This window comes from Penicillium daleae (assembly GCF_028827525.1).
Source record: "Penicillium daleae strain IBT 16125 chromosome Unknown utg000007l_segment0_segment0, whole genome shotgun sequence".
NCBI lineage: Eukaryota > Fungi > Ascomycota > Eurotiomycetes > Eurotiales > Aspergillaceae > Penicillium > Penicillium daleae.
In genome coordinates, this window is record NW_026623155.1 from 1,169,137 (window position 1) to 1,196,758 (window position 27,622).

Sequence of the window (27,622 nt, forward strand, 5' to 3'; positions counted from 1 at the left end):
TTATGAGGGCGCTCGGAGTCAGGCTCATGAGCCGTCAGGCATGCACGACCTGGATCCACATGAAAGATTGCGCAGGGGTTTGTCTAAGCTCCCTTGGTCAACAGTAGCTACTAAGCGCTACAAGTCCCTTCTTCAAATATATGAATTATGAAAAGCCGGGAAACAATAAAAGAAAAAGCCACCTGTAAACCCTATACTTAATATATACTTGATATAATCAAGCCACTTGGTTGATAAATTTTTGAGTCTTATTTTACTTCTGTCGGAAGAGGATCAGAATCGACTCTTTAAGGCGCCCATAGATCGTCATGCACAGTTAGAAATCAGGCTTGGATACATATAATTATAGCCCAAATATCCTCCTTGTATTAACATGAGTGTTTACATCGGTCTGTCCCGCTTCCGCCTTTGCGGGGCATGCCAGAGGCATACTCTACGGAAACGTTGTAAAGTGGATCTACTTTGTCAAAACATGGAAATATTTCATCTATATAGTAGAAATGATATGCACGAGCCCTAAATAAGAGGTAGAAAATCAAGGAGGGGGTGTGGGCAAAAACACCGAGTCAGCACTCGAAGTCGGATCCCCCCGTTGTATGGCAGTGAAGGGGCAGCGTGTTTGTCTGCCCACTCGACTATTTTATCAAACTTGCGGCATTTATGCTGAGTACTAAAGTCAGGGTAGATGCCGAATTTTTCCACCCAGTTCATGGTAACGATTCCCACGTCCCCAGAGCACATGAGATACTGGCGAAGCATATCAATGCAGTGGTCAACGTGTTTTCGAAGTGTCGCTTCAGAATCTGTGAATTCTTCCGGCCTATTTTCAAGCAGGTCATAATATTCTCTGTAGGTGTACTTCCTGATAAGGTCCTGGTTTCTGTTGGCTTTGGTCTTGGGTATATCAGAGAAAACGGAACCCTTACAAGACAATGGAGTTGATGGAACACTTCAACCCCACTCATATATTTTCCACCGTATTCAGCTGGGAACTTAACGGCAATATCGGACTTGTTGATTCGGGGAAGGACTTCGGCATCAACTTGAGTTGAACCCACTGGATAGATCTCAGTTATTGCGAAGAGAAATTAAAGGATTGGACTTTCGCATACTGTGCTTGATATACGACCATGCGGCGTCCAGATCCTAAATCAAAGCTATATCAGTTGACAAAGTCCATGAGACATGGAGGCTTTAGTTTGCCTGACCTTGTTTGGACTTCCTTTATAGACAGTCTCGTATTCCAGCGCGCCATGAAACATCACAGTCTCATACTCAATAACACCAGCCGCCGGCTCTAGGAGGGGTGCTATACTCCGAACGCTGTGTTAGGTGCGGTTTCCAAATAAAAATTCCCTAAATATCTTACAGTAGTTTGATGTACGTGCTGCACAGTATTGCTCCGAGCAGCCTTTGACAAGGGAAACCGCCACTAACCCAACAGATAGCATGAAGAGTAGAAGATTTCCAGCGTAGATGAGAACTGTTCTAGGTTGCTTCCAAACTGGTTTCAATGGCAGGAGTGACTCTGGAAAGAGAGCTAGGTCGTCGGGTGCATCGTCGTACTCATCAGAACCAGCCCTCACGGCCATGTAAGTTTCTTCCCAGGTCTCTTTATATGGAAGCATGATGAGGCTAGTGAAGAAGGACGCAGGAGCCAGAACAAGAGAGAGAAGGGGGCTGAGAAAAAGATTACTCGAGGCAAAGAAGAGAAAGAGAAACAAGGGGAAAGATGCTTCCAATATTTGACCGCAATTTCAACTACTGATGGCCAGTCTCTAAAGCCAAGTTTATTGTGTGATACTGTAACACTAAGTCACTCCAAACTACTGTTGAGCCAGTCTAGAACAGGAAGGCTTTACGCCCTACTGCATAAGCTCCATTTTGGACCTTATTAACTAGTTCTAGTTGCAGTGCAGGTTTAAGACATACGATTTAATGAAGTGTTTTAGGAGTGGAGGCTCGCTTGCGAAATACGTTACATCGGTATATGCATAGTAAGCGAAACTATACCTAATTCAGCATGACATGCTTCAATTTGGGCGTTGATATACAGAGAGATAGAAAATAGGATAAGCATGATTTCGAATATTATCGTACCGTTCTATACACCGTCATTTTGCCGCCGTGATGGTTGTCAAGCGTATTGCTAAGTAGCTACGTAGGTGCCTAGGTACTCATACTCTCATCCGATCGATTTCCCGCCTCTTTTGAAAGTGGCGAGCCACGGTAACCGTTAACATACGTAGTCAAGCTTTGGATATTAGTCTCGTAATCCCTAGCTTTCTTGATAACAAGAGGTCTACCTAACAAAACCGCTAATATGACAAGGATCATAGTATGGCATCGCAACATCTTCGAAGTCGACAAAAATATGGCAATTTCAAAGAGTCAATCGAGCTGATCGCGCATCGTCATATGTAACCGTAGATCATTACCTATAGCAGACGTTATCGCACAATAGGACTGACTGAAATGGAAAATGGTGCACAAATCTTCCAGACTTAACTAATCACCTTATAGGTACCCCTCCTCGTGTTCCCGAGTTAAGGTGCCTCATAAAACTATAAAGTATCGAATATAACCCTCGCACCTAGGTTTTTTTAAACAGAAATCGACTGTTCTGAATATTTCATAGCCGATACAGATATATCTATTATCTAAGTCACCATGCACTTCTCCAAGACCTCCCTTATCCTTCTGGGGCTTGCTTCCAGCACTGTGTTTGGACTTGTGTAAGTACTTAAGGATTTGTCTGGGTAATGAAAGTAGTGCGGCGAGCTATGGAACTCTAACTTCACATAAGTGCTCGAGACAGCAGCAAAGTCAAGTACGATCGATACGACGTCCCGGCGGTTGAAGAACGTGACAGCAGCAAAGTCAAGTACGATCGATACGATGTCCCGGCGGTTGAAGAACGTGACAGCAGCAAAGTCAAGTACGATCGATACGATGCCCCTGCTGTTGAAACACGTGATAGCAGCAAAGTCAAGTACGACAGATATGACGCCAAGATTAGCGAGTAGTGGGAGATCACTGCTAGCGGAGAAGGGTATCATCGAGAAACTCTAGATACCTGGAAACCTAGATGATGAAGTATAGCTGAAATGATTGATACCGCTTACTGGGGGAAGCTGTGCTTCTGGCTCTCAATTTTATTCTTAAGCTATTCATGGTTAGTGTGAAAATTCCTGTATCATCCAGCATATAAAGTGGATACCTATGTGAGTAGAATCACTTTTACCCAATCTCAGTGTGCAAAGTTCTGTTGTGGAGTCCTGAAACGTTAGGGGAAAAACTAAGCTTTAGAGCCAAGTTTAGCAAGTGGAATTGTCTCAAGCTAATTCCAATCACCGCCCCCAATTCCGTATGTACGGAGCACTTTTCTTCTAATAACATGCTATAAACATATTACAATCGGGGGTTCTTCGGAGTCCGACTTCGATGACGTGATGGATGCATATTTAGTGCTTATCTTACTCTTACCAACGCAGCCCAGTTCATGCATTTTACTTATGTTTCCCTTCCTAGCCCGTATTCCCCATTGACCCTCTTTCAGGGGCTTAGATTTAGAACCAGTGATTGGTGCTAATCATACTCGCATTTACCTGAACCAGGCACAATTGCACCTTCAGAAAAAGGCGGGAACGCCGATGTTCCGACTCTTGGGGGAGAAAAAATTTTATACGTTCATTCTTTTACTTGGACACCATTTACCGGTCCGACAACTTGTTTAGAACTAATTCACTCGCTTCGCATCCCTTCCAAAATGCAGTTCAAGCTCCTTGCCATCCTCTTTCTCTGCCACAGCCGTGGCCGCCCTCCAGGACCCGGGCACCTTATCCTCTTCCTCCCCCTCTGATGAGTCCGGCCTCCTCCTCGACTCAGTCCCCAGCTTCATTCTGAGCGTCCTCGAGACCGCCATCCCGGCCACCTGGTGGAGTGGCATCACGAACCCAACCTCCGTCTCCTCTTTCATCTCCCAGATTGAAGCCGTTACCATGCCCGCCTGGTGCAACAGCCTGCCCAGCAGCGTCAAGGCCTGGTACACCAGTGCTTACAGCGGCGGTTTCGCCAACCCCTTCATCGATGCTTTGGCTACTCCTCTAATTACTGCTACTACCAGTACTACCGCTAGTGTTACGACTACTACTAGCTTGGCTCATTTGACTAGTTCCGCTAGTACGGCTAATTCCTCTGGTATTACTACTATAGGCGGCGCTATCTCTTCGGCTTCAGCTTCGGCTTCGTCTGATCTTTCTAATGCTACTTCTACTGGTGGTGTTGCTGTGAGTGGTACTACTGATACCACTACAATCGATCGTGCTTCTCCTTCACTTCGCATTCACCTTAGTTCTCATCAAAACCTTTCTGATAACGACGAAATCCTTGGAGATATACCGAATACACCACCTGAACCAAGATAAGACGAATACTTCTAGCTCCCTCATCTCCTAGCTAGTTACCGACCCTAAGTAGATCTAATATATAATTAGGCTAGACGGAATTTTTCTAGTTATTTTAGTTAGTAGTATAACAGGGTATATTACGATCGCTGGTTCTCCACAATGACATTGTCTTGAGTGTTTCCGATTTTCCGTTACGGGTCAAGAGAAAGATCCTGGATCAAACTGTACCATTCAACGAAGGTATCAAGTCTAGAGATGGAAGGGAAAGAAGAAGACAGCTATCTACCATGTAGGCTCCTTTTTAAACCCCCTCCAGCAATTGTGGTAAGTTCCATCATGGAGAATCCCATGGCAATCTCCTTTATCCCAATCGTCACATTCGTCACATCTTCCTCCGCTTCCATCATGATCCGACTTCCTCAGTCCCTTCTATGCCCAGAGTGATCCACTGCCTGATACTGGCCCAGGAGCCCATAGCCTGCAGCTGTGTTTGTTTCTGCACAAGAGACTCGCTGTCTGCTCTCGAGATCTAGTAGGATGGGAAGCACGGGTCTTAGAAGTTGGATATACCAGTCTTATGATGAGCTCTCCAATCATAATTCCGAGGATGGGAGTCCCTTTATTTCGTTATCTTCGAGCTCTTGGGCTACTTTCTTAATTCATAGGGGACATTCCTGATTAGGATACGCGCTTCAAGCTGCCACAAGATCTCGATCCGTTACTAGCTCCCATAGTTATGGATGTGAAAAGGAATGAGTTATACAAACTTCTTCTGTCAAGAATGTCCTGATACTGTATGTAGTGTACGGCAAAGCCTTATTGAAGAAGGGCAGCTGATTTCGAATTCGTAGGAAAAAAAGTATCTCCGAACTAAAACCGAACTAGATCAGAGAAATGGGACCATTCTACTCCAAGGTTGAGAAAGGAGAACTAGCGGACCAACCACACGCTGTGTTTTCTATGCTTACTCCAGAATATCAACACTAAGAGAAGCCAGGTTCGAGCTTTAATAGGAGCCTTAGGATGAGGCACTGTAGCCATAAATCATACTTCAGCACAGGCACCGTTTTAGCCATTCTTCGTTAGTAGGTGATTCGATAATTTTCGGTAGCAGGCTTTTTGACGGCGGCATTTTCGGCAGCGGGATTGTTGACAGCGAGCTGTTCGGGATCAAGCTCTGTTAATTCGAGACCCACCTGGCTTTCTTTTTATGGAGGGCAACGCTATTATAGTTAGGTGGCCGAAAGACGGCAAGCTGGTGAAGACAATGGCACAGGTGAACTAGTTCGGGTCAAGGGGATTGTGATTAGCTTTATGACACCCATTTCTAGACGAAGAGACAAAGGCAACCGCCCATCAACTTCCTCAGATTTGGACGGCGTAAATTTCACCCTCAACGGCAATCTTCGCCTAGGCTGAGGACGGCGCCTATGCCAGCTTCCTCTCTATAGACTCCTTAGGAGGCATCATACTGAAATTCTGATTTCCTTGCGCCTCAAAATAGCGACCGCCCGCGATTTTCTGTGCGCCCTCGTGCGCATCCCGTACGTTCTATTTCTTTGTACTCCAAGCTGTAGCCAGGGAATGCGGTTTGTGATGGCAATACTCGTTCGGGATTAGTTCCTAACCTGACAAATGCAGGTCCTGAGCAGAAACTACGTCGAGAGCCCTCGTGGTGTAGTAAAGCTCCAAGGAGCAAGCACATTTTTTGCCAGGTCTAACATATTCATGGACACACTTCAAATTGAATCAACAAGTTGGGGGGAGGGGTTTAGCATGACGACAAGTCACAAGTGATCCCTTCGCAAGCAAGGACATGCTTCTATCAAGCCAGGATAAGGATACACTCCCGTAAAGAGTCCTTGGTCATAGTAGAATGCCTGAAGGGGCCACAAGAGAAGCACAGACAGTCGCGAGGGGATAGGGGGCAAACCCGTGGCCGGGAAAGAGATAAGAAGGATGAACATGAACGCCTGATCGGCAGATCTGCGATATCATTGGCTGGCTCGAGTATTCATGCCGCCCCTCATGCGCGTTCCCTGGTAACCTGCAAGCTTGATTCATAACTCAACCTAATGAATACAGGGATCTGCCAGTTATAGGTCTAAGAATCGCTGCCTTACAGTGTGACTACAAGGTCAGCCCAGGTGGCCTGAGACCTCCCGTCACCGCGGTGATTTCTTCCTTGGGCCTTAAAGCCCCACCCCCCTCTCCTGAACTCTTACACCTCTCCACCTCTTACATTACCTTACCCACCTCCACTTTCCGCCAATACCAGTTCCTTACTATTCCCGTATGTTACAGCGAGGAAGAGATCAAGGATCAACTTGTGCCATTTGACGAGAGTATCAAGACTAGAGAGGGAGAAGAGAAGCAAAGAAACTATCTAGAGAGACGATGTTTGATATGTCCTCCGATAAGAAACGCCTTTTCTTATCTTCCTGATTTAGTCATGTTTGTTTCCATCGCCAAATCCCCCCTTCATGTCTAGGTCGTCACAACTAGTATAATTATTAGATAGAAGAGAATACTCATTGTATGTTAGGTCTGGTGTTTGCATCCGGCAAATCAAGTGCAAAATTTTATCCATAATCAACTATGGCGGCCGATTCGGTGGTGGTGGGGAATGCTTATGAAGTCCGCGAGAGTAGAAGTTTGTATATGGGTGTGTTTTAATATCTAACGGGATATAGGTACAGATATAAACTTCACAAGTATACTTTACCATTGTACCTTGTCCCTGTAGATGGATAATTCCTAATAATACTAGTTAGTAAGTACTCTATGACTAGTTAAGTTTATATCATACCACTGTTGTCATCGACTTGATTGCTGTTCAATCACACCACAATTTTGGAAGGTTGTAGATTGACCGGTCTGAATTAGACGCTTCAAAAGAGGTATATCAAGTGAAGATTCTTTGCCTAGTAGGCTAAAATGATAGTGATCCGTAGAATCACTAGTACTTGCATTACTACAAGCAAGATAATAGCTCTAAACATCGGCAGTATTCTGTATTACTAGTTAGGAAGTAGTTAGGATAAATAGTGTAGAAAGGATGAATAGCTTACTGGATGATGATATGTTCTACATGTAAGCCGACAGGTCTCATTCTGCGTGTAGCACGCACCCTGAACCTCAAATTTACGCTTGGTTGCACGATATAGCCTATTTTATTATTAGCGATATAGAACTATTATACATTAGTCGTGTACTAGTAAACTTACGCAGTTGTCCACTCTTGATCTTGTCTAAAGTGATCGGACTGATGAATTTGCTTTCGTATAGTTGCTATTGAGTGGAAAAGCTTCTCATCTGTATAATAGTGGGTATCTAGAGCTATACCTGGCTCTAGAAACTCACATGCCTTGATTCTACTACACCGATAGCCAGTTTTTAGCATTCGGCAATCTAAGGATGAGTTAAAAACCTCATATGATTACCCCTTTGCCTTGCGGGAATACTATATCTAATATACGTATTAGCAGAACTAGTCATGTACTAGTAAAATTAGGATTATACCGATGTGAGCGCTGCTCTGGGTTGTTGGGATGATAAACCTTCGAGATTGACCACATATGCATAACCAGCATCATGTATTTGAGGGTACTCTGGCAAAACAGCCACATGTTCAATGACTGCAGCTGAAACAGGCTTTGGTAGGCCATTTGTAAGTGGGATTGACACTTGATTTTGATGCTAAAAAAATTTGTTAGTGATTAGTCATACAGTAGTTAGTGATGATATAACTAACTAACTAACTAGTTAGTTAGTTAACTAGTTAGAGGATAGCGGCGATTAGTAATCTTTATCTCTCGGATTAACTTAAAGTTAGCGTCCTTTACTAGGAGTAGCTCGACAATAACGCTATGTCCGTACCATATAGCCTAGGATAGCGTCGTGTAACTATCTTTATCTCTAGGATTAGTATCGGCGCCCTTTACTAGAAGTCTGTCGACGATAGCCTTATATCCGTTCCCTATAGCAGTATAGCCGTAAATAGCGGCGTTCTGCTATTTATATCTCTCGGATTAAAGTCGGCGCCCTTTACTAGGAGTGTTCCGTGCTGGTCACTGCCGACACAAAGAACTCCCGTAAGCTGCGCTATTTCAACCTATTTCAACTTGGGCTTCCCTTGTTCTACTCCTGCTCCTGCTTTTTACCGGAGGTTTCAGCACATTTATTCATGGTCATTGGAATGCTGAAACATTTGTCTCAGCATACATCCTGGGGCAAAACACATATCATCACTTTAGTGAAATTCCGATTGTTGGTTTGATGCAGTTCTCCCTCAGCCAGGAAGCCTCTGAGCCCGAACCGCCACCAAAACGGAAATTTGAGAAACTTAATATTCTCTGGTCATAAATATTAGCGAATAAAGTTCAGGGCCGTGATACTGTGATGAAAACTAGAGCTTAATCCTTCTATGGGGGAACTTTTACCCCTGAAGACTTGATAAATTTACTTCTTCATTGTGGAGGTGCAATGCTCTTCACCCAATGTACTTGGCGAAATCTGTGGAAATATACGGGGCTCCTCGGGATCACAATTTCGACGGGGATTGAGACTTGCACAAAGCTCAATTTCGCATTGCTGTTCTCTCCTTTGCCTGCGCCATATTTCATTGTAGTGACGGAGAAGCCTGCTGATGGACGGCATGCATGCGCAAATAAGTCCTAGTCCACCTTCCGCATTACTGTATTGATTAGGTTTGATTCTTGAGGTATTAGATTTCGAAAAAAGACTCACTCGGACAGTAAAACTCTCATGAACACGTCGATGTCATCAGGGCTATTTCTTTGACATATGACCAGCACCAATCGGTTGATACTGAAAGCGACGGCAATACCTCCTGATCCGAGAATGACAATGGTACGTAGCTTCTTGGAAATAGGCATATGCAGCTTCCAAGACAAAACGATCGGAAAGATGAGTATGGCGAGATCGGTGATGACACTGACAAGCGAATCGGTGATGATGATTGCAGACCGGTTCAAACACGTCCCATCGTGATAATTGAAATCCCAGAATAAGTGAATCGGGCTGCAAGTAAAAATTTTCACAAACAGGATGACAGTATAGTACGCGATAATGAAACCCAGGAAACTGTACAAGGCGATTACCTTTCCCTGATAGGGACTCCACACCCGGATCATGATATATATTAGGGAGGTCTTGACGAAAAGAACCATGGGGACGTAGAACATCGTGGCTATGTAGAATATCTTGTTGGTCAGCATACATTGCTTTGAAGGAGCTTGGGAGCTTTGGTACTTTAGATTTGATTTCACGATCCCAGGTCGCGGATGGGTTGGAAGAAATTGTACCTCCAGCATAGGTATCTGCAGCAGATGATTCATAAGCAATTTGGATTAAGCCGGGCAAGTTGACTGGAATTCCTTACAAAATAGAGTTGAAATTGAATGACCCACAAAGAAGATCTGTCATGTGTCAAGATACATAAAGTAGTCTATCAGGCTCGCGTTTTCGTACCAACGCCGCATAACATGATGCTGCCAAGATTAGCTGAGAAACCTATGGTTTCGAAAATGAGACGTACCATCCTCCACCCCGAACGCGAGATGTAACTTATTTTTGGCAAAGGCTCGTATAGCGACTAAAAGCGGAATTGCACTAAAGCAAAGAAGTTGCGTGACCAGGCTGATTGACTCCAAGTTCCCGCGTTTCTGTGGCGAAAAGTTCATGACTAGGAGAATCAACGTGTCGAAGGATTATTGTCTCAACCAACTCGGAGACTCCACCATAACGGAGAGTTGCATATTACAGACGAGACGGATTCCCCTAATTGGATACAGGATAGTATTCATGAGAGTCGTGGTTGGAGCAGTGCGGCAAACCCCGTGGAGAGTGATTATGTCAGACTGACTCATTTCCCCCAATATTGGGGCGAAGCCCGGATATGAGGTTTGCCCCTCACAATTTGTATAATCTTCCTAAAAACGGGGTCGATCTACCCCCCTGCTGCACAGGCAAGGGTCACGTGTTGTGTTAAGGACTGAGGTACACAGGAATCTAGCCGTGCCGTGGTATATGGAGTATTAAGTGTGACGATCGTCAGCAGGATTGATGCCTGGTTCCTGAGGCATCAATCTACTATTTAGATAGCTCTCTCGCCATTCCGCCATCTTTCCTTCTTTCCTTCTCTCATGCTTAGTTGTTTTGGTCAAATGCTACCATGTTGATTGATCAATATCTCTCTCGTGCTTGAGCGTAACATTAAGTGCTTCCTGAATATTCCACTCGAGGGCCTTTGAGGGGTGCTCGGGGGTCAGGGGCGCACGTGATGCGCTAAGAAACCTCACAGTTTTCAGCGTAGAAGTGAAGGATTTAATACGCGTATTCTATTCATGTGAATTGTTTGTAATCCTGGGTACGGACACTGAACCCTACTGTATAAGGTCCCCCCATTCGCTCTCCCGATTTTAGTTTTAATTCTGTGAAATATGTTGTATTGTAAATACACGAAATCATACGACAATCCACGTGGAATACTACTAGAAATTTGGAAATTTCAGAACGGTTGTAAATGACAATTACGGCTGTATTTTTCACGCTCGATACTTTCTGGTCATTTCTCAGCTCTCTCTTCTATCAAAATGGTTAACTGAACCTTTGCTCTGATAATTCGTGACCTTTCAGAGGCTATTGTGGTGTTAAAGGTGTCTAATTTTCCAATAAGCACAGCTGCCGTCAGCCTTCCTACATCCTCTCTGTTGTGACTTTCACACAATGACTTCTAGATATTTGATATAAGTCTAATATATATACGACCATAAGCGTGCACAATTATCGGTACCATGACTTGACTTTATCAATATTTTATATAGTTGTTTCTACCTTCAGCTGCGGAAACTATAAATAGTCCTCGAATGATTGGGTGATTTTATCCACCTGGAGACCTCTCTTTCTGCAATTAGAACGTTCATTTCATCTGATGACTCTTCCACACTTCTTTCCTCTCTTTACTAAAGATGTAGGACGACCCCAGCACACCCGGAAGACAGGTCACGATCCAGCACCATTCCGCCCGATATCCCTTTTGAAACCTCCTGCGGGCCCTTTGTCTCCAGTATCTGGTTCCTTTCAGGCAGAAAGAGAGTATGTAGACTTCGTGCTTTTGACTTAATTGGCACCGATAACTGGCAAAGTACGGGGCCCAGAGACAACTACATTGCCTACACGATTGTCAAGTGGCGCTGTGTCAAAGACGATCGCGCTTCGGAGGATGAAACTAGCTTGAAGCAAATTCTGGCTATACTCAGTGTCACCTCCACTGCCCAACGCACTTACAGATTACTATCTCAGGAGGTATTTTATTACTTCGCCGAGTGGATTGTATTATTAGCTCCGTGGGCAATGTTGTATCTTCCCAGTCGCTGGATGACATACCAGCCTAAATTTGCAACAAAGAGGTCAATAGATAGATAACAGTGTGGTCCTTTCGAGCAATGGTATAGGGTTAGCCCGTCGATGAAGGTACCGACGCTTCCAGACCCGCAGAGTGAAGTTGTTCCAAGTAGATATTGTTCAGCACATGACCAATTCCCAAACCTCACTGAATTCGTATCAGTAGCATTCAAACAATGGACGTATAATGTCACATGGTTGGCCTATCAACGGGTCCACCATGGGGACAGTGACCGAAACTGATTCACTCTAGCTAACGGAAGATGAAGTATCGCTACTCCATCTTGGAGCTGTGTGGTAGAATGGAATTTATCCAGAGCTGGAATAGACGTCGTAGGTCGATATTGCTGGGCCAGAAACGACTCCAGGCGACGAGGCCGTTAATTGGTGGATGTAGGGCTCTTCCGATACACTTCGCCCATACTGTGTATTTAAGTAATAGTCATCAAGGAACAAGGGCTTGATATTTGGGGCCGTTAGGGGGGTTTGCTTCGTCTTCGATGACCTTGTTGGCTTGCAGTGGCTTGGAGCATGACTTGTGGAGCGTAGCTTCGGGAGGAGCCATGGGTTCAGCATATGACCCTTCTAGTGGGGCAGGACAAGCTACATGGCATTCCATCGCTGAGTTGTCGCTTCAGATTCCTACCTGTTCAAGCGGTTATTCTCATGAACGCGGGTGCTTGGGTATGTGCCAAAGAGAGACTCACGATACCTTCGTTGCGCAATTCGTTCTGCATGCGTCGGCGCTCTATAGGATCAGAGACCTGGCTCCAGTCATCATTCAGTGCTGCATTGGGCTTGAAAGTACTGCTATTACTGCGACCAGTGGAATGATGCATTCTGGACAGGCAATAGCTGCAGCGGTGATGGTGTAGTTATCGTTATACTAGCGTCGTTATTGGGAGAGTGATGTACCTATTTCGGAAGATCAATAGAGGCCAATAAGACACTCTGTGAAGTCCCTTGGAAGATAGAAAATATGCAGAGGAATAAAAAAGGCGGAGAGTTCAAATAGTAGTGGGAGAGGCTCTAGGAGAAAGTGGGGCGGTTCTGGCAGGAAGAGCACACCGCAAAGCGCTATTGCTATATCTAGGGGACCGCATATCTGCACATCGCCCGCGTCCGGTTGTCACTACCTGGTCGATAGAGCGTTGCTTGCCATTCGTTGCGTGGCCCAGGACCGAAAAGAAAACGTGCAGGACGCACAAACATTAGCTCTCTCGTCGTCTCCAGTCCGCGTGGCGCTCGTGCTCTACGAGTAAACCCTTGTTTTCCTATCCGTCTATCTCATCCTCTCCGCCAATCGATCATAAAGTCAACAGGGCTCCGGCGACAAGGCGCCTTCGGTGACAGGGGCGCTCTAGAATGCGAAAAGTGGCAAGAAAAACTACGTAGGTCGACGGGAATTGATGTTTGCACGTAGCCTAACGAGGTCGCCTTCCGGTTCAGATATCGGTCCTAAGGTTCGACGTGACCGCCGTGAATAGACGGAGTATCACTATTATCGTCTCGTTAACTCTTGCTGACTTAGCCACTACTACCTAATACATATAGCTGCTGAGACTTTCTAGCCGTTAATATAGGCTGACTAGTTCGATCCCGGTGTTCCCCTAGTTCCGAAATGATACGGACGCCACTAGCCAAGGCTGCCAACGCCTTTAACCTCGATTTGCGCCCCTAAGGTAGATTTGAAGCCCCGTTCTACACGGGCGATTGACTAGAAAGAGCAATACGCGAATATACCTCGACGCGCGCAAGCTCGACCGTCGGCTAACTGATTTCGGTCACCTGCGCCACGACGAGACCGTGGCATGTTGACAGGAGAAACACGCAGGAAGAACTTCTCTTTCTCAAGCATTGTTTACACATTTTGTGGCCTGGTTGAATAAATTCAAGTCTTGCTTCAGCTCCTCACACCGCGAGAGGTTGAGTGTGTGTTGTTGGCGAATTCTTGGCAAGTCTTTTGGCCTCTTTATAAATACAGAGAGCTCTCGGATAGTTTTACTGTTATGGGCGAGGAGGGATTCTAAGTTCTTCCATAAAACATGGTGCCTATAGCTGATGGATGTTATGGCTGCTGCCTGTGCTCTTACCTGAAAAAGGAAACCTTTTACTCACATGATAGTCGAAGTTTTCTTGCCTGCTAAGACGATATTAATGATGATAGGTGTGACGATCGAGAACGAACTGGAGTCAACGAGCCAAGTATCCAACTGATCCACTGGTGTTTGCTGGGAGGTTTCTTTCATTTGTAAACAAAAGGGCCTACCAACCTAGTATATGGAATTTTTTTTCTTCTCCTCTATAGACTTAGTTGCTTTGTTTGATGCACCGATTTGGACCCTGTTCTCTTACTTGGCTGTAGCAATAGGAGGGAGATTACCGAAAAGGAGAACATCGAAAGAAAACTACCGAGAGGATATTACCGTTGTTTCTCGTCAGGAGACTATTTAAATTACCGTTCCTGAGCTTTCTCTTCCTCTCTCCAGATTTGATAGCTTCCTTGAATAGTATAAACGATGAACAACGAAGGACTACCGCCTTCTCATATTTATCTATCCTACAAACCTATTACGATAACGCCCCGGGCGATCTCTTTTATATCCTCCTATTGTTCGGGAATAACTGACTCTAAAGTTATCCCGTGAAGTAAAGTCTTGAAATGGAAGGATGTCAGGATTTCGATCCCATAAAGTAAAACCTCTAGACAATCCTACATGTTAGGTTCTCCTCACTAAGGTCACACATAGGCTTAAGAAAGGCAACAATAAACACAAAACGGAACGATAATGTAGGGCTTTGTCTTATCCGAGATATTCTCGAGTACGCCTTTCTCGATAATACGTTTGCCAGTAAGTATATCGAATGCCCTCCAGATATCCGGAACCTCACAAAGGGCCTGGAACACCGACTTAGGACAGCTATTCACTCCAAAGACGCTATCGAAAAAATTCCAGTCTTTAGCAGAGCTAAGAAAAGTAAAGAGGGTCTTTGGATTACTAATCCAGAATTCTCGCTGGATTATGCTAAGGTGCTGGAGTATAAAAGTCTACAAGCCCTTCAGCTAGAGTGAAAGAGGAAGGAACACTCTACAAATGCAACCAAGCTACATGGACAAAATGAACAGCTGCAGGAGGAGATTCGAACACTTGGGTCACAGATCGAGTAGCTGAACATTCCAGCCCCGACTCGGCCGGACGTAAAGACCCTAGTCCTACTAGATTGGGATCTTCCCAGATGCTAGAAGTAAATAATTCTAAATTCTTCATCAAGGAAGTGATCAGTCAAAAAGGTCTTGGTTCAAGACAGTCTTCGTACTAGTGTTCGTTTGCTGAAGATGCTGTCCGTTCAAACCAATTTTGTTCATCAAATTACAAAGCTTGCAGGCCATTTTCAATGATTAGCTTCTTTATGTGCCAGATCTTCAATCATAGTGGATGTTTGAGTGAAAATGTGAAGTAACCTAATTACTCGCTAATTATACTAGGTTCGCTAGCTGTCTCTTGACAAAACTTGTCCGAGTCACTTCATAAATAGTATACGCACTCAAAACGACTAGAAGAGCCATAACGCAGAAGCTTTGATAGATTGACCTGATTCTCCCCAGTGCAACATGGCTTACACTGTCATTTCTCAATGCCATCCATTAGAAGCTGTGGAGTCCGTTTCCTGCGGCGTCGGAGTGGTACTACTTTGCGGCTGCTTTGGGCTAATTTGCTGTGGCTGTGGAGTTGGTTCCGCCGGGTTCGGGCAGTCATTTGGCGGAACAGCTCGAATGCAGACTGCATGCCCGGCCAGCATGTTGTCGCAATAAGGGTGAATCGCAGGGTTCAAGCTTAAAAATGTGGTCAAATCAAGCCCTGGATGCATATTGACAACGTCGACGCAGGTCTCTGGAGGAGTTCGCAGTTGGGGTGAGTACCACGCAATACCTGCGCATGTTTTAGCAATCCTCCATCTGAATGATAGTCAAGCAAGCCAGGGGTAATTTACAATCTCCCACTTGTTGAGCCTGAAGCTCTACTCCATTCACAGTGGCCGAAAAGATGAAGCTAACCCCCATAAGGAGAGTTCGAAGATTCACTGTCATCATGTTAAACCAGAAAATTGAGTCCGTTTAGGAATAAATGGCAGCGAGGTAATGAATGGGTTCTCAGTAGCGAGGAATTTCTTGTTCTGTAGAATATCCCTTCTGTTGGGTGGGAACAAATATCTTATAAAGGACCGAGGGTTACAACATACCTTGCAGTCGTGGCATTCCATTGCATTGTTGACGACTAGATGGGAAATTGCTTTAGGGCAAGCGTTGACGGCTCGGGGCCACAGAGGCGGGTAATTTAGCCGATTGGGCAGTCATTCATCTGGCAATGGCTGGCATGCCAAAACCTTGTTCTGTAGCAATAAACAACGAGCATAGTTCACCATGTCAGGAATTGAAAGACGTAATCCTTGACATATCAAGCATTCACGGGCCAGCGCGATTTTGGGAGTGCATAGGCTGCAGCTCCCTCCCTTGAGGAGCGGTTCGTGGTTCAAGAATTTAGAACCGCCCGGGCCCATCTTCAGAACTGGCCGTCTCGATCACCCTAAAACACTATGCTAAAAGCGATTTGTTGGTGCGGATATGTCAATAACGAGAAGATACTTTCACTTGATTTGTGGTATACCTGAATTCTCTTACATCAGAAATACTTTGGAGCAATGAGCATTAGCAGAAAACAGTTGTTTATCCACAATACCAAAAATACGCTCCGATAGTGTAATATAAATATATATATATACACATCATTATGCCCAAAATAGTTCTCAAGGCTATAAACACATACCTATATACCCGGAGTCTGTATAGTTAACCTTACGTGCTGAGATATTAAGTTATGAGACATTGTATTTACCATGATGTTCTCGGGTGATCGGGTCGGCTGGTAATTAAGATAGTTAAAACTAACTTTGGTGACAGGAAAATAGATATTCCGTGATTATCCCTAATATATGCTAGTGCCCGTCCGGGGCGGGGTTAATGGAACTTCTACGTGAGTGGGGGTGATCACACCAGGTTTGAGACACCGAAGGCTTGGGCAGCCTTGTTCCGTTGTACTTTCGGGAACACTGAAAATTTTGCTCTTGTATCCAGCCGAAATAGAGGTCGTTTCTCTGCATCATCGTTACTGCGGTTATCCAACTCACAGGGAGAATTGTGGAGACTTGCGGGAGCTATATACATATGGCGAAATATGCACGAGAAGATATTTTTGCCTTACAGAGGACGGTTACAGTTCTCAAAGATGTTCTCCAAGAGTCGCAGGGCGCAAATCTACCTAATTCCTCGTCGCTAGTCAATACTATCAACGATCGCAACTCGAGGCCTTAGAAGTGAAGATTGGTCCAGGGAAGGGGAAGCGAATGATGGACTTCCAGCCTTAGCATGGCCTCTTAAACACGCAGAAGTGGGCAGGATTATGAAGGATATCCAGAGCTATGAGGCATCCTTCTCGTTATATTAGCAGGTGGACTAGATGTAAGTTCATGATTAAATCCGAGTACGACTAGCTAACGTCTGCACAGGATTCTCTTAACCAATATTAACCGATATGGCTGGAAATACGGACTGGATTGACTAAAATGTTGTCCTCGCCAAATTGCCCACTGCACAAGGGGCCGAGTTTGACTCGTATATGGATCAGCATGAGAATGAATGTCTCTCAAGCACCGGTACCGAGCTACTCCAGCAAGTTTTAGAATGTGCTAGTTTGCCACAAAGCAAGTCCATCTTCTGATTGAATGGGATGGCTGGAACTGGGAAATCGACTGGGGACATCATCTGGCGCAATGCAAAAACTTGTGTGATGTGGAAAAGTCTTTTTCATTCCTGCGTAGGCACTTCCTTCCTTGGGTGGAGGGAATGAGCCTTATTGACGATGCATTGAAGCGGTGGAGATAATTGATCTTTCACAGGCGGTTGTATCGGTATGTGTCTTGTTTGGCCAATATATAATTCACACTGATAGATAAAGGACCCCAACCATTCTGCGATGGCGGATTTTCCGCATGACGCAAAGCGCTTTATACTCAACAACCTTCAGGTAGTCGATATTGTGCTCGTTCAGCTTTACTGCTCGGGACTTATCCTTGCACCCCAGAAAGCTCTAGTACGTAGAGAGTTTGAAATAGGTATTCCTGTCTGGGTATATCGCTTGCTACGTGTTGAAGAGACCTGGAGCGCTGAATTGTAAGCACTTGAAAGGCACTCGGGCTCCCTTGAGGCAGTCACTTTTGCTTCTAACGGTCAAATACTAGTCTCTGGCTTGTAGGATAATACCATCCGTCTATGGAACGCAGGCGTGCTGTGACAGATTCTTGAAGGTCACACCAGTTCGGTTCGGTCCGTGGCTCTATCTTTAGATGGCTGACTACTGGCATCTGGCTCCTACCTCCTACGATGAGATAATCTGGCTGTGGGACGTAATAATGGGAGGACTGCGGCGGAATCTTACGCCTGTTCAAATTCTGTTCAGTCGGTGGTATTCTCGCCTGACTCCTAGCTGGTAGCGTCCGGCTCTCATGATAGGACACTGTGGCTCTGGGACACTGAAATAGGATCGCTGCGAAAGACTTTCCGTGGCTATGAGGGTGAAGTCGAATCAGTAACATTCTCGCCAGAGGGCTAGTTATCAGCTTCTGACGCTCTGGACATGATAGTCCGGCTCTGGGACATAAATCGGGCACGTAAGAGCAAGTTCTGGAGGGCTATTTAAATTGGGTTTCGTCCGTAGCTTTTTCGCCTGACAGCCGACTCCCGGCGTCTGCCTCGGATGATATAACAGTCTGTCTCTGGTGTCCAGCGGTGGGTATAGTCCAGCGTAAACTTGAAGGTCACTTAAGGTCGGTTTACTCGGTAGTATTTTTACCCGATGGCTAGCTGCTAGCGACTGGGTCCTACGAAGAGATAGTTTGGCTTTGCAATACGGCGACGGGTAAACTGCGATGAATTTCCGAAGGTCACTCATCACGATAACGGGCGAGAATGCCACGGTATCGAGACAAAACATCACGCACAATCATAACCTTTCCATCGATACCCCCTAATTATCACGTATCCCACTTTGTTTGTGTTTGATTTGTTAGGTAACTACTTTTAACCCCACGATTTCTTCCCAAGATAAAATTACAACTACCCTTTATCTATCTATATCTAAAGGTCCTTCTGATAAGGTTCTATTATATGATTCTAGGCTTAACGGGGCTATTGTCAGAGTCATCAACATGGGCCCTATCGCCTGCAGTATAGGTATAGCGTTATACGTGTTATCCTGACCGGTCGGGGCGCTCAATGGCTATTGAGATACCAGTCGGAACCTTGATGTGGAGTTTAATTATATAGGAGACAGAATCAGTCGACATTTTTACTCTAGAGTACAGGAAACCATTTTGTCACATGTGGCGCGTTCACTCCAGAAGACAGACTCCTTGTCACGCAGTAGGTAACAGGTCATACCAGGCTCTCGATGGTGTTCAAGGTCCAAAGTGACATTAAACGGGGTGCCGCTAATCTCGAACGGTCAGACTCCAGGTAAAATCTGATCTGCTCGGCGCGGAGCTGCTCAGCTGCTGGATGCAAGCCTTGCGCTCGAATAGCCTCCAGCATAGACCTATCTGTTACTAAATAGAAACTCCTTCCTTTTACAAACCAGCACATCACAGCAACCGCCAACATAACGCCGAACACAGCAATTGCATAATTCATATCAGTAGAAGACGGCCGAGGCGAGCCTGGAAAGAAAAAGAAGACCGTGGTGACGACACAATAGCCAATACTAATCCAATTAATCAGAAGACCCCATCGGCCCAGATGGAATCTCCGTGGTGGTAGTTGATCGCGCCCAACATAGACTAAAATTATAATAGGCATTCCATAGGAGATGGTGAGGGAAATCGTGCTTACGCTCAACACGGCTTGCAGCACCGTATTGCTGAAGAGGTAAAGCACCCCCACGACTGCGATAAGAAATCCCTCGGCCCACAGGACTCGCATTGGAACGTTCCAATACGTGTCTATATGTGAAAGGTAGATGCTCCAGGGTAGCCCGCCATCTCGAGCAAAGCCCCAGGTCAAACGCGATGTAGCGGTCATAATACTGAGACCCTGACCTAAACCGTTAATCTCAAAAAGTACAATAAGCACAAGAGTGCCCTTTAACCCCACAGTACTGGAAACCAGCTCCGTAAAAGGAAAATCTGTAGGCGAATCCAGGATCTGATCAAGATCCTGTAAACAGAATAAGCAGAAAACCATGAAAAGAGCACCTGTGACGGCTCCAATAATGACGGCTAAGAGCAGAACACGAGGGATATTAACCCTTGGTGCAGGGATCTCCTCCGACATATGGATCACGGAATCGAATGCTGTTAGGCCATAGGCACCCTGGAGGAGCCCCATAAACCACACGACTCCATCAGGCCAGCCAGTCCGATTGATCCACTGACCGAAGACAAACCCGGCTGGCTGATAGTGCAGATCCGAGCGGACGGCGACTGAAATCAGCATGGCCAACGAGAAGATGATAAGCAAAGCTCCAAATTGGATGCCAAGGATGTTATTGAACCATGGCAGGTGACTGTCCTTGCGGCAAGCACCGGCGTTAAGCAAGGTGAGCAGTAAGGTGACGCCCAAATAGACAACAAATAACAGCCACCGATTCGGGCCAGGCCACATAGCGTCATATATTGCCTTGTTTGCAATCATAAAATTGGTCATAAAGGCGATTTGCGACGCGGTGAGCGTCCACCAGCCAAACACGTTTATCCACGCACATAGGTAGGAGACGAATCGGGCCCAAGGGGACCGCCACAGGCGGAAGATCCAGTAGGCCTGCCCCAGTGCCGTAGGCATACCACTACAAAGTTCACCTAGGGATGCCACCACGCAGAGGTTGCAGAATGTGACAAGACATAGGCCCCAGAGAATACTGACGGGCCCACCGTTCATCAAGCCGCCTGCCAAGTCTTGCGCAAACGTTGACCACGTTCCCAAGATGCTGAAAGCTAGCGCTAGCATACTCCAGGTGGTGAACTTGCGGGACAATGCCTGCTGGTACCCCATTCCTGCTAAGTCCAAGGTATCATAGGTCGCCTGGTCCATCTTTTCTCGTTTCAGCTGCGTTTCGAATGACAGCCATTTCATACTCCACGGAGCCTTGAAATAGTGCTAGCACAAGCCATTCAAACTGAGGCTCTTTGCATAATGGAAGCGTTGAAAGGACCATTTGTGTTTAGTTTGTTCGAGGTCGCTGATTTGCTTTTCGGCAGGTACGGAATGACCGATCGTCAGGTGCAAGCCGGAAAACTTCAAACGTAGAAGCTAGCCATCCGGAAAAAGCTTAATTCGGCAGCTTGACCAGGGTTTGATATATCTGAAAGAATTGATAGGACCTCGTACCGGACGGTCGTCAGACCTGAAAGCTCTAACGTATGGGAACGTGGAACGTGGGGCAGCGAAGTCACGGATGCGTAGTTATGACAGAAGATAACCCCAGACCTGGCTTATATAATTACCCGGTATTGCTGTGAATCGAGGAACGAGTGAAGGGGTTACTACCCCGCGCGAGCTGCCCACAAAGTTTGGTGTGTTCGTCACTGCAAAATCCTCACCCGTTCTCGCCGCTGATTCGTCGATTTTCGCAGCCAAGACGTGTCTGGTTCGCTCGAGTCTATCCATCTTAACTCTTAGGGTTCTAGGGCTTCGTTCCGCACTTCAGTCTAGGTTTCTCTTTTATGACTGGTTGGTGCTGACTCATCTGCAGTAGTAGTGTAACTCTCTTCTTGACTTAAGGTCTCTTACATCATTGATATTAACTTCCACGCTAAGCGTTGCTGATTGTAAGTAAGGTCTTGATCGTATTAGAATAGTGCAATGACGTAACATATTTCCTATAAGCTAGTGACTTTCATTCTTCAGACAAAACAGATCATGAAATACTCATAAACGCTTGCTCTCAGATGATATTCTTGACATAATAGTAGAGCGTGCAGAGCCAGCTTGCTTCTGCTCGTTTCCGGTAACGCAGGTAACTGACACAGCGATTCTTAATAATATGACCGTCTAGTTTTTCATAAACGATCCCTAGAACTCACCTATACTACGTGGAGGACTAGAACGAAGTAACTAGTATTCCGTAATATCCTAGTCAGACCTTAGGTACGAGGCGGCTCGCTGCCACAGAATCGGCCAGCGTTGGTTCAGCGATGCGCTAGAGCTACGAAAGGATTCCATTCTGTGGTACTGTAAACATGCCACACCAGCGGCAAATTTGACGTTATAGTAGAAAGTCTAGGGCTTTGTATGACCCTTATAAGTCGGCTGTCCTTAACCAGTCTCGAATTGTATCATAGCACGGATTTCGCTTTTGACTTGCGTGTCTAATATAGTGTCAGTCCTAAGCATGATTGTAGAATTTGTAGAACCCTTGCCATAGGAGTCACATGAGTATATGTCCTTCTCAAATTAAGAGACTTCAGAAACCATTCCCCATCCTTTAGCTTCCAAATTTCATGATAATAACCCCCACCCCTCACGCCCACAATATTGGCTGTTGACTTGAGAAAGATCTGGTCTTCCATGCGCCATATAACCTTAACTTTATCCTTTGGTATTTGCTTTAATTCGCTAGGCCCGAACATATAGAGGGTTTCCGCATCCGCAAAGAACCGGTGAAAAAAATCCGTGAATGCTTAGGTGGATCTAAATGACAGAGGCGTTCTTCCGACTAACAAAATCTGCCCGTTAGTATCCCAGAAGTGAAGTTCGGCGTCCGGTACGGCGATCTCGTTAAATTTCGAGTATTATTTTATATCGATAAAGCGGCCGTACTTCGCTTTTTGTTCAGTGATCGCTTATACAATTTCAAAAGATACCATATTTAAATATTTCGAACTATGTTCTACCTAGCAATTAATGCAAATCGCCTGAATTGTAAGCTTTTCTATTATAGGTCGGATAATAGATTAGACCGACGGAGAGATAATAAGTCCGGGCCGGATATCTATACTGATTAACTTAAGTATAGAGCCTTGAGCCTCGGTAAACTTAGTTATATCAAGATAATAGCGATTAAGTAGATGTATACTACGATATCACTAAGTCTAACGAGGAATACCCGTTAACTATTTAGTTAACTAATAATTAGCTAACTGGTGCTAGCTAGAACTACGGGCCCGTGCTTAAGGTCGATATTTAGGTTTCCACGATCTCGACGACCCGTTTGCCCGAGAAATAGACTAGCTCCAGGTACACTGACCGAATCTATGCTGTAGAGGACGCGATTTAGAGACATCTTCTCATCAGAAACATACTTTTTCAAAACAAACTCGAAGATAGTATCCTAGCCTTCACCCACGGCTTTTTCTATGTAAATGACACTTCGTTCTAGCGCTTACCGCGTGCGGCAGCGTTGATGCTTATATACGTCTGGCTTGTACTGCCCCGTACGCTGCTCGCCCCAAGAGAAGCATTTATAACAAGGTCATATGGCCCGTCAACTGTGAGTCTACGATCAAGTTTTAACTTGTATTTTACGTTGTTTCCATTGTGACCAGAGTTAAATATCCAGTGATATATTTATGTAAAATACTTTTGTTTATCCTCTTCTCTCTGTTCAATTCATTTTTGACTTAGCGAATATATTTTTGCATGTACGCTCGTCCAATCATTGCACCTTGCCCCGCATCTTGGTATGCATATAATTGGCTAATCCTAGCGAACATGTGTCCGTACCTTTCCGGTGCCTTATGAAAACTAAGCGTTTGACTTTCATCCTATCACTCAACTCCGCTTCACTTTTGACGCTTGTTTCGTTTCAGGGCCACTGCATGCGACAGCGCGCGTCACCAGTTTACGGCACACGGCCTAGAAACGGCGAGAGTTCTTTGACTATGCCAAAGGAAGCCTAGCTTTTCTTGGCATTAGGGGTCAAGAAACAATCGAAGATTGGAGGTAGTGACATCAATTTCCGGAAGTACTGTATAACGATAAATCAAGCTTCGAACAGGACTCTCCGACCAGGAAAGTGACCTTAAAGTCTGATAAAGACAAGAGTCAGGAGTTCCGATCAATCCCCTTTTGCCCCTCACATATCTCTTGATTGGCCCCCTTAGGATAGCTCTTGAAGTCTCTCACGGGAACTTCGGCTTGAAACATTCTATTGATATCTTCAAGAGATCTGCCCTTCATCCCTGGAACACAAAGATAGGCGAAAATAAAAGAGCAACATGCAAGAGCGCCAAAGACAAATCCAACCTTTGAATGAAGATTGGCGTAGGGGGCATCCAGAAGATAGGGTGTGCTGAAAGAAAACACGAAACTATATTTCGAAGATGTATGTCAGTCAAAGGGCAATTGAAATATGAAGAACAAGCCATACTTAGTGGCGATGTTGACAATGGAGGCCACACGTTGCGTCTTATCACGTAAACGAGTTGCTGGAAGTTCAGTAGTGATGATATAGTTCAAAGGGTCCCAACTGAAGCAGGGACTAGCTGATGACAGTGCAGTAGCGGCAACAATAACCCGGGTCTGCGTCACTGTTGGCGATGATACTGTTCCAACGCAGCCCATTATAAACAGCCATGCCACCTGCAATGCAGAACCGAGCATTAGTAGCGGCCGCCGTCCAACTTTGTCTGTGATGTAGATGGCGGTCACACATGCGAAGGTATTTATGCAAGAGCTCAAGAGTGAGAATTTGAATGGATTAATTGAATTCAGTGATTGGACGAAGAGCGTTCCATATGCTGCTGTAAATGGAGAGCCCGTTGCTTGGATGAAGAAGTTCGTACCGATGGCAATCAGGGTGCGCTTTCGATTGCGGCCTCGGAAAAGATCCGTATATGTGCCCCGATTCTGTTCCTCAACAAGGGAAGCCTGTAACCTTGCAAGCTCTTCTTCGGGTGAAGGACTATTGGGGTTTGAGCCGCGCAGCTTCCGTAATGAGTCTAATGCCTCGTCTATTCGATCGTTCATGAGCAGCCACCGAGGAGACTCGGGAATGAACCAGATACAAGATGCCACGATTGAAGGGACGACGTAGAATAGTCCCTGGGGGATCCTCCATGCAGCATTACTAGCCAAGGTGCTCGTGCCAAGGCAAATGCTGTTGATGATGATACCCCCTACCAGTAAGCTGGCTTGATATGTACCTACTGCAAATCCTCGAATTGGAGCTGGGATTATCTCAGCCTGGAACGGTGGACAGGTTGCCAATTCCATACCAACGTAGGCATAATTCAGGATACGGCCAGCAAGAACTTGCTCGATCCGAGTGGAGGTAATGAGTACGGTAGCAGACATGATTGCCCAAATTGACATGGTAAACATCGAGATGCGGCGGCCATATCGAGCACTCACGACACTCCCAATATATAGTCCTTGGCATATATTAGTTCGATCTACTCAATTTGAAATGCATGAACTTACCGATTGCAAACCCGATAAAGTTCAAACTGTTTAACAAGGATGTCCAGTATGTCGGGATAGCCCAGGTCTTTTTGGCCGCATCATAGACTCCAAATTGCGTCTTGTAAGCTGCCATCGCCTGACTGGTCGCTATGCCTTGGTTGTCAAAACCATAGTTGAGTGTGGACAGACTGATGAGCCCCACTGCCCCAGCTAATCTCGGGGTGAAGTGTTGGCCAAGGTGGCTCTTCTTCCAAATTGAAGAAATCATCTTCCGGGCCAACCTGCTCGATCCTGGATGGGAGGATTGGCCGCCAAAGTGCGCTGGGAATTTGATAGTATATATATGCGGGCCATTTCGAGAGGCCTCCAAAATCGTTGCAGTCGCAATGCACACAATCAATCACGCGAAAGATAAAAGCGGGGCCGTTTCTTGAATGCGGATAGCGTTTGAACTTTCAAGGTTCATTTTTGGCGGGGAAAGATTTGGCGGAAAGTTTTTGGTTGTGTCGGAGAGATTTTTTTAGAACCAGGAGCGGAACCCCCCTCACACTAAGGTCCTGGGAGTTGGGCAACCCAGGAACGGTTTTGCGAAGTGAAAGTTTGACGCTAATGATGAAATGAACGTGTGATATGGGGTCTGGGATCGCGCGCGAGAGATTCTTCCCGAACTTTTTGTTTGATCTTTTTCTCACGGAACTGATGTTATGGATCTCTGGATGTTCGTTTTGATTGTATTCCAGATCAACATAATTTTCGATAAATAATTTGTTTAGATTCACTAAGTTACAAACCACAGGTCCTTTCAAATAAGGAGCTAGCCCTGCGCGGCAGTTGCATCATGGTCTTGACTGCGGTGCTGAAACATCGAAATCAAATCGATCGGGAACTTGCAATCCTGCCTTGAGATGTCCGCCCATTTCCAGCAAGGAGACTCCATCCCGGAATAGCCAAGGGTCTTTGGTTCTTCTTTGCCAGTCTTCTAACTCACCGCGCAGGCTCCTCAGTAGGTCTTGGTGCCTAGGATCAGAGGCGATATTGGTGATTTCTGTAGGATCGTTGAGCATGTCATACAATTCTTCTGGCGGACGCTCAATATAGGATTTCAGCGCCCGTTTTCCAATCATCACTGGCCCAGGGGCATTTCGAATCCCCTCCCATGACATGGAGGCGTACAGGTCTGTAGAGAAGGGAAAATCAAGTTTCCAAGCAACGTTTCGGTGGTACTTGTATCGAGTTGTGCGGAGAAATCGCGTGGGATAGTAATTGGTGATTTCATGGAATGTGTGGGATCCAAACACTCGCGTCCACGATTCATCGATCGTGGGACTTGCCATGATAGGTAGTAACGAGCGCCCCAGGCGAGGCGGGTCTGTTTGTTTAACGTCCTTGTACCCGGCCCAGTCCAGAATTGTGGGCAAAATGTCGATGTAGGACACCATATTTGGATTCCTCGAGCCGGAACCGCAGCCTGGTTGCCGGATGATGAGAGGTAGACGGATACCGGCATCATAGAGTGTTGTCTTGGAGTTGAGGAATGGTGGGCCGTTGTCGCTCATAAAAATGACCATGGTATTTTCATCGAAGCCATTCTTCCTAAGGGTGTCCATGATCAAACCAAGCCCTCGATCGACACGGCCGATCGCCCGGTAGTATTCGGCTAATTCATGTCGGACCTCAGGAATGTCGCTCAAGAATTCTGGAACGGTCACCGCATCAGAGTCGTAACAGGCATCTGGTGCAGAGACTTCTCGATCGCCGTTTCCAAACCCACCACGAGTGTGATCTCGATGGGGATCCATGTAACCGACCGTGAGAAAGAATGGCCGGTCACCATTCTTTGCTTCTTCGAAGAAAGACGCAGACTGCTCCGCGACCCACGCAACGTCTCGACTAGGGCTCTCCACCACATGCTCCCAAGGGTACACGGCGAGAGGACCGACATGGATCTTGCCAATGATGGCGGTCAAATAGCCGTGATTCTGAAGAATTCCAGGCGCAGTTTGGATATGATCGAACGTCATGAAGTGGTGAGTGAAGTGATTGAGACCGTACTGGCCATTTTCATGAGTATGCAGGCCTGTATATATGACAGATCGACTTCCACTGCAGGAGGCAGTGCTCGCGAATGCATTTTCGAAGACGGTGCCTTCGTTGGCGAGCGCATCGATATGCGGGGTCTTGACGGCTTTGTCGCCATAGCAGGGTAACGTACGTCCCAGGTCATCGGCGATGACTAAAAGAATATTTTTCTTGGACCTGTACATTTTGGAAGGCGTTTCTATGAATGCAGCTTGGTTGAGCGTGATTTTGCCCAGCTGTACCACATTCACGATTA

At 45.8% G+C, this 27,622-nt stretch overlaps 6 protein-coding genes across 6 annotated transcripts; 1 reads left to right on the forward strand and 5 right to left on the reverse strand.

The window, feature by feature from the left end:
* Window positions 1-2,670: 2,670 nt before the first annotated feature.
* N7458_007585 (uncharacterized protein) lies at window positions 2,671-4,427 on the forward strand (the record flags this gene model as incomplete). The annotated part of the gene is made up of 3 exons (XM_056910967.1): window positions 2,671-2,735; window positions 2,807-2,992; window positions 3,776-4,427. 3 exons carry the CDS (start codon window positions 2,671-2,673, stop codon window positions 4,425-4,427), a joined length of 903 nt encoding a protein of 300 aa, XP_056763793.1.
* Window positions 4,428-8,870: 4,443 nt separating this feature from the next.
* N7458_007586 (uncharacterized protein) lies at window positions 8,871-10,114 on the reverse strand (the record flags this gene model as incomplete). Its single annotated transcript, XM_056910968.1, has 4 exons — window positions 8,871-9,105; window positions 9,159-9,682; window positions 9,870-9,922; window positions 9,970-10,114. The coding sequence occupies 4 exons, from the start codon at window positions 10,112-10,114 to the stop codon at window positions 8,871-8,873; spliced, it is 957 nt and encodes a 318-aa protein (XP_056763794.1).
* Window positions 10,115-12,282: 2,168 nt separating this feature from the next.
* Window positions 12,283-12,676, reverse strand: N7458_007587 (uncharacterized protein; the record flags this gene model as incomplete). Its single annotated transcript, XM_056910969.1, has 2 exons — window positions 12,283-12,422; window positions 12,550-12,676. 2 exons carry the CDS (start codon window positions 12,674-12,676, stop codon window positions 12,283-12,285), a joined length of 267 nt encoding a protein of 88 aa, XP_056763795.1.
* A 6,650-nt stretch (window positions 12,677-19,326) lies between these two features.
* N7458_007588 (Hnm1p) lies at window positions 19,327-20,976 on the reverse strand (the record flags this gene model as incomplete). Its single annotated transcript, XM_056910970.1, has 1 exon — window positions 19,327-20,976. The coding sequence occupies one exon, from the start codon at window positions 20,974-20,976 to the stop codon at window positions 19,327-19,329; it is 1,650 nt and encodes a 549-aa protein (XP_056763796.1).
* A 2,952-nt stretch (window positions 20,977-23,928) lies between these two features.
* On the reverse strand, window positions 23,929-25,555 carry N7458_007589 (uncharacterized protein; the record flags this gene model as incomplete). The annotated part of the gene is made up of 3 exons (XM_056910971.1): window positions 23,929-24,193; window positions 24,254-25,256; window positions 25,306-25,555. 3 exons carry the CDS (start codon window positions 25,553-25,555, stop codon window positions 23,929-23,931), a joined length of 1,518 nt encoding a protein of 505 aa, XP_056763797.1.
* A 568-nt stretch (window positions 25,556-26,123) lies between these two features.
* N7458_007590 (sulfatase family protein) lies at window positions 26,124-27,551 on the reverse strand (the record flags this gene model as incomplete). Its single annotated transcript, XM_056910972.1, has 1 exon — window positions 26,124-27,551. The coding sequence occupies one exon, from the start codon at window positions 27,549-27,551 to the stop codon at window positions 26,124-26,126; it is 1,428 nt and encodes a 475-aa protein (XP_056763798.1).
* Window positions 27,552-27,622: the final 71 nt, after the last annotated feature.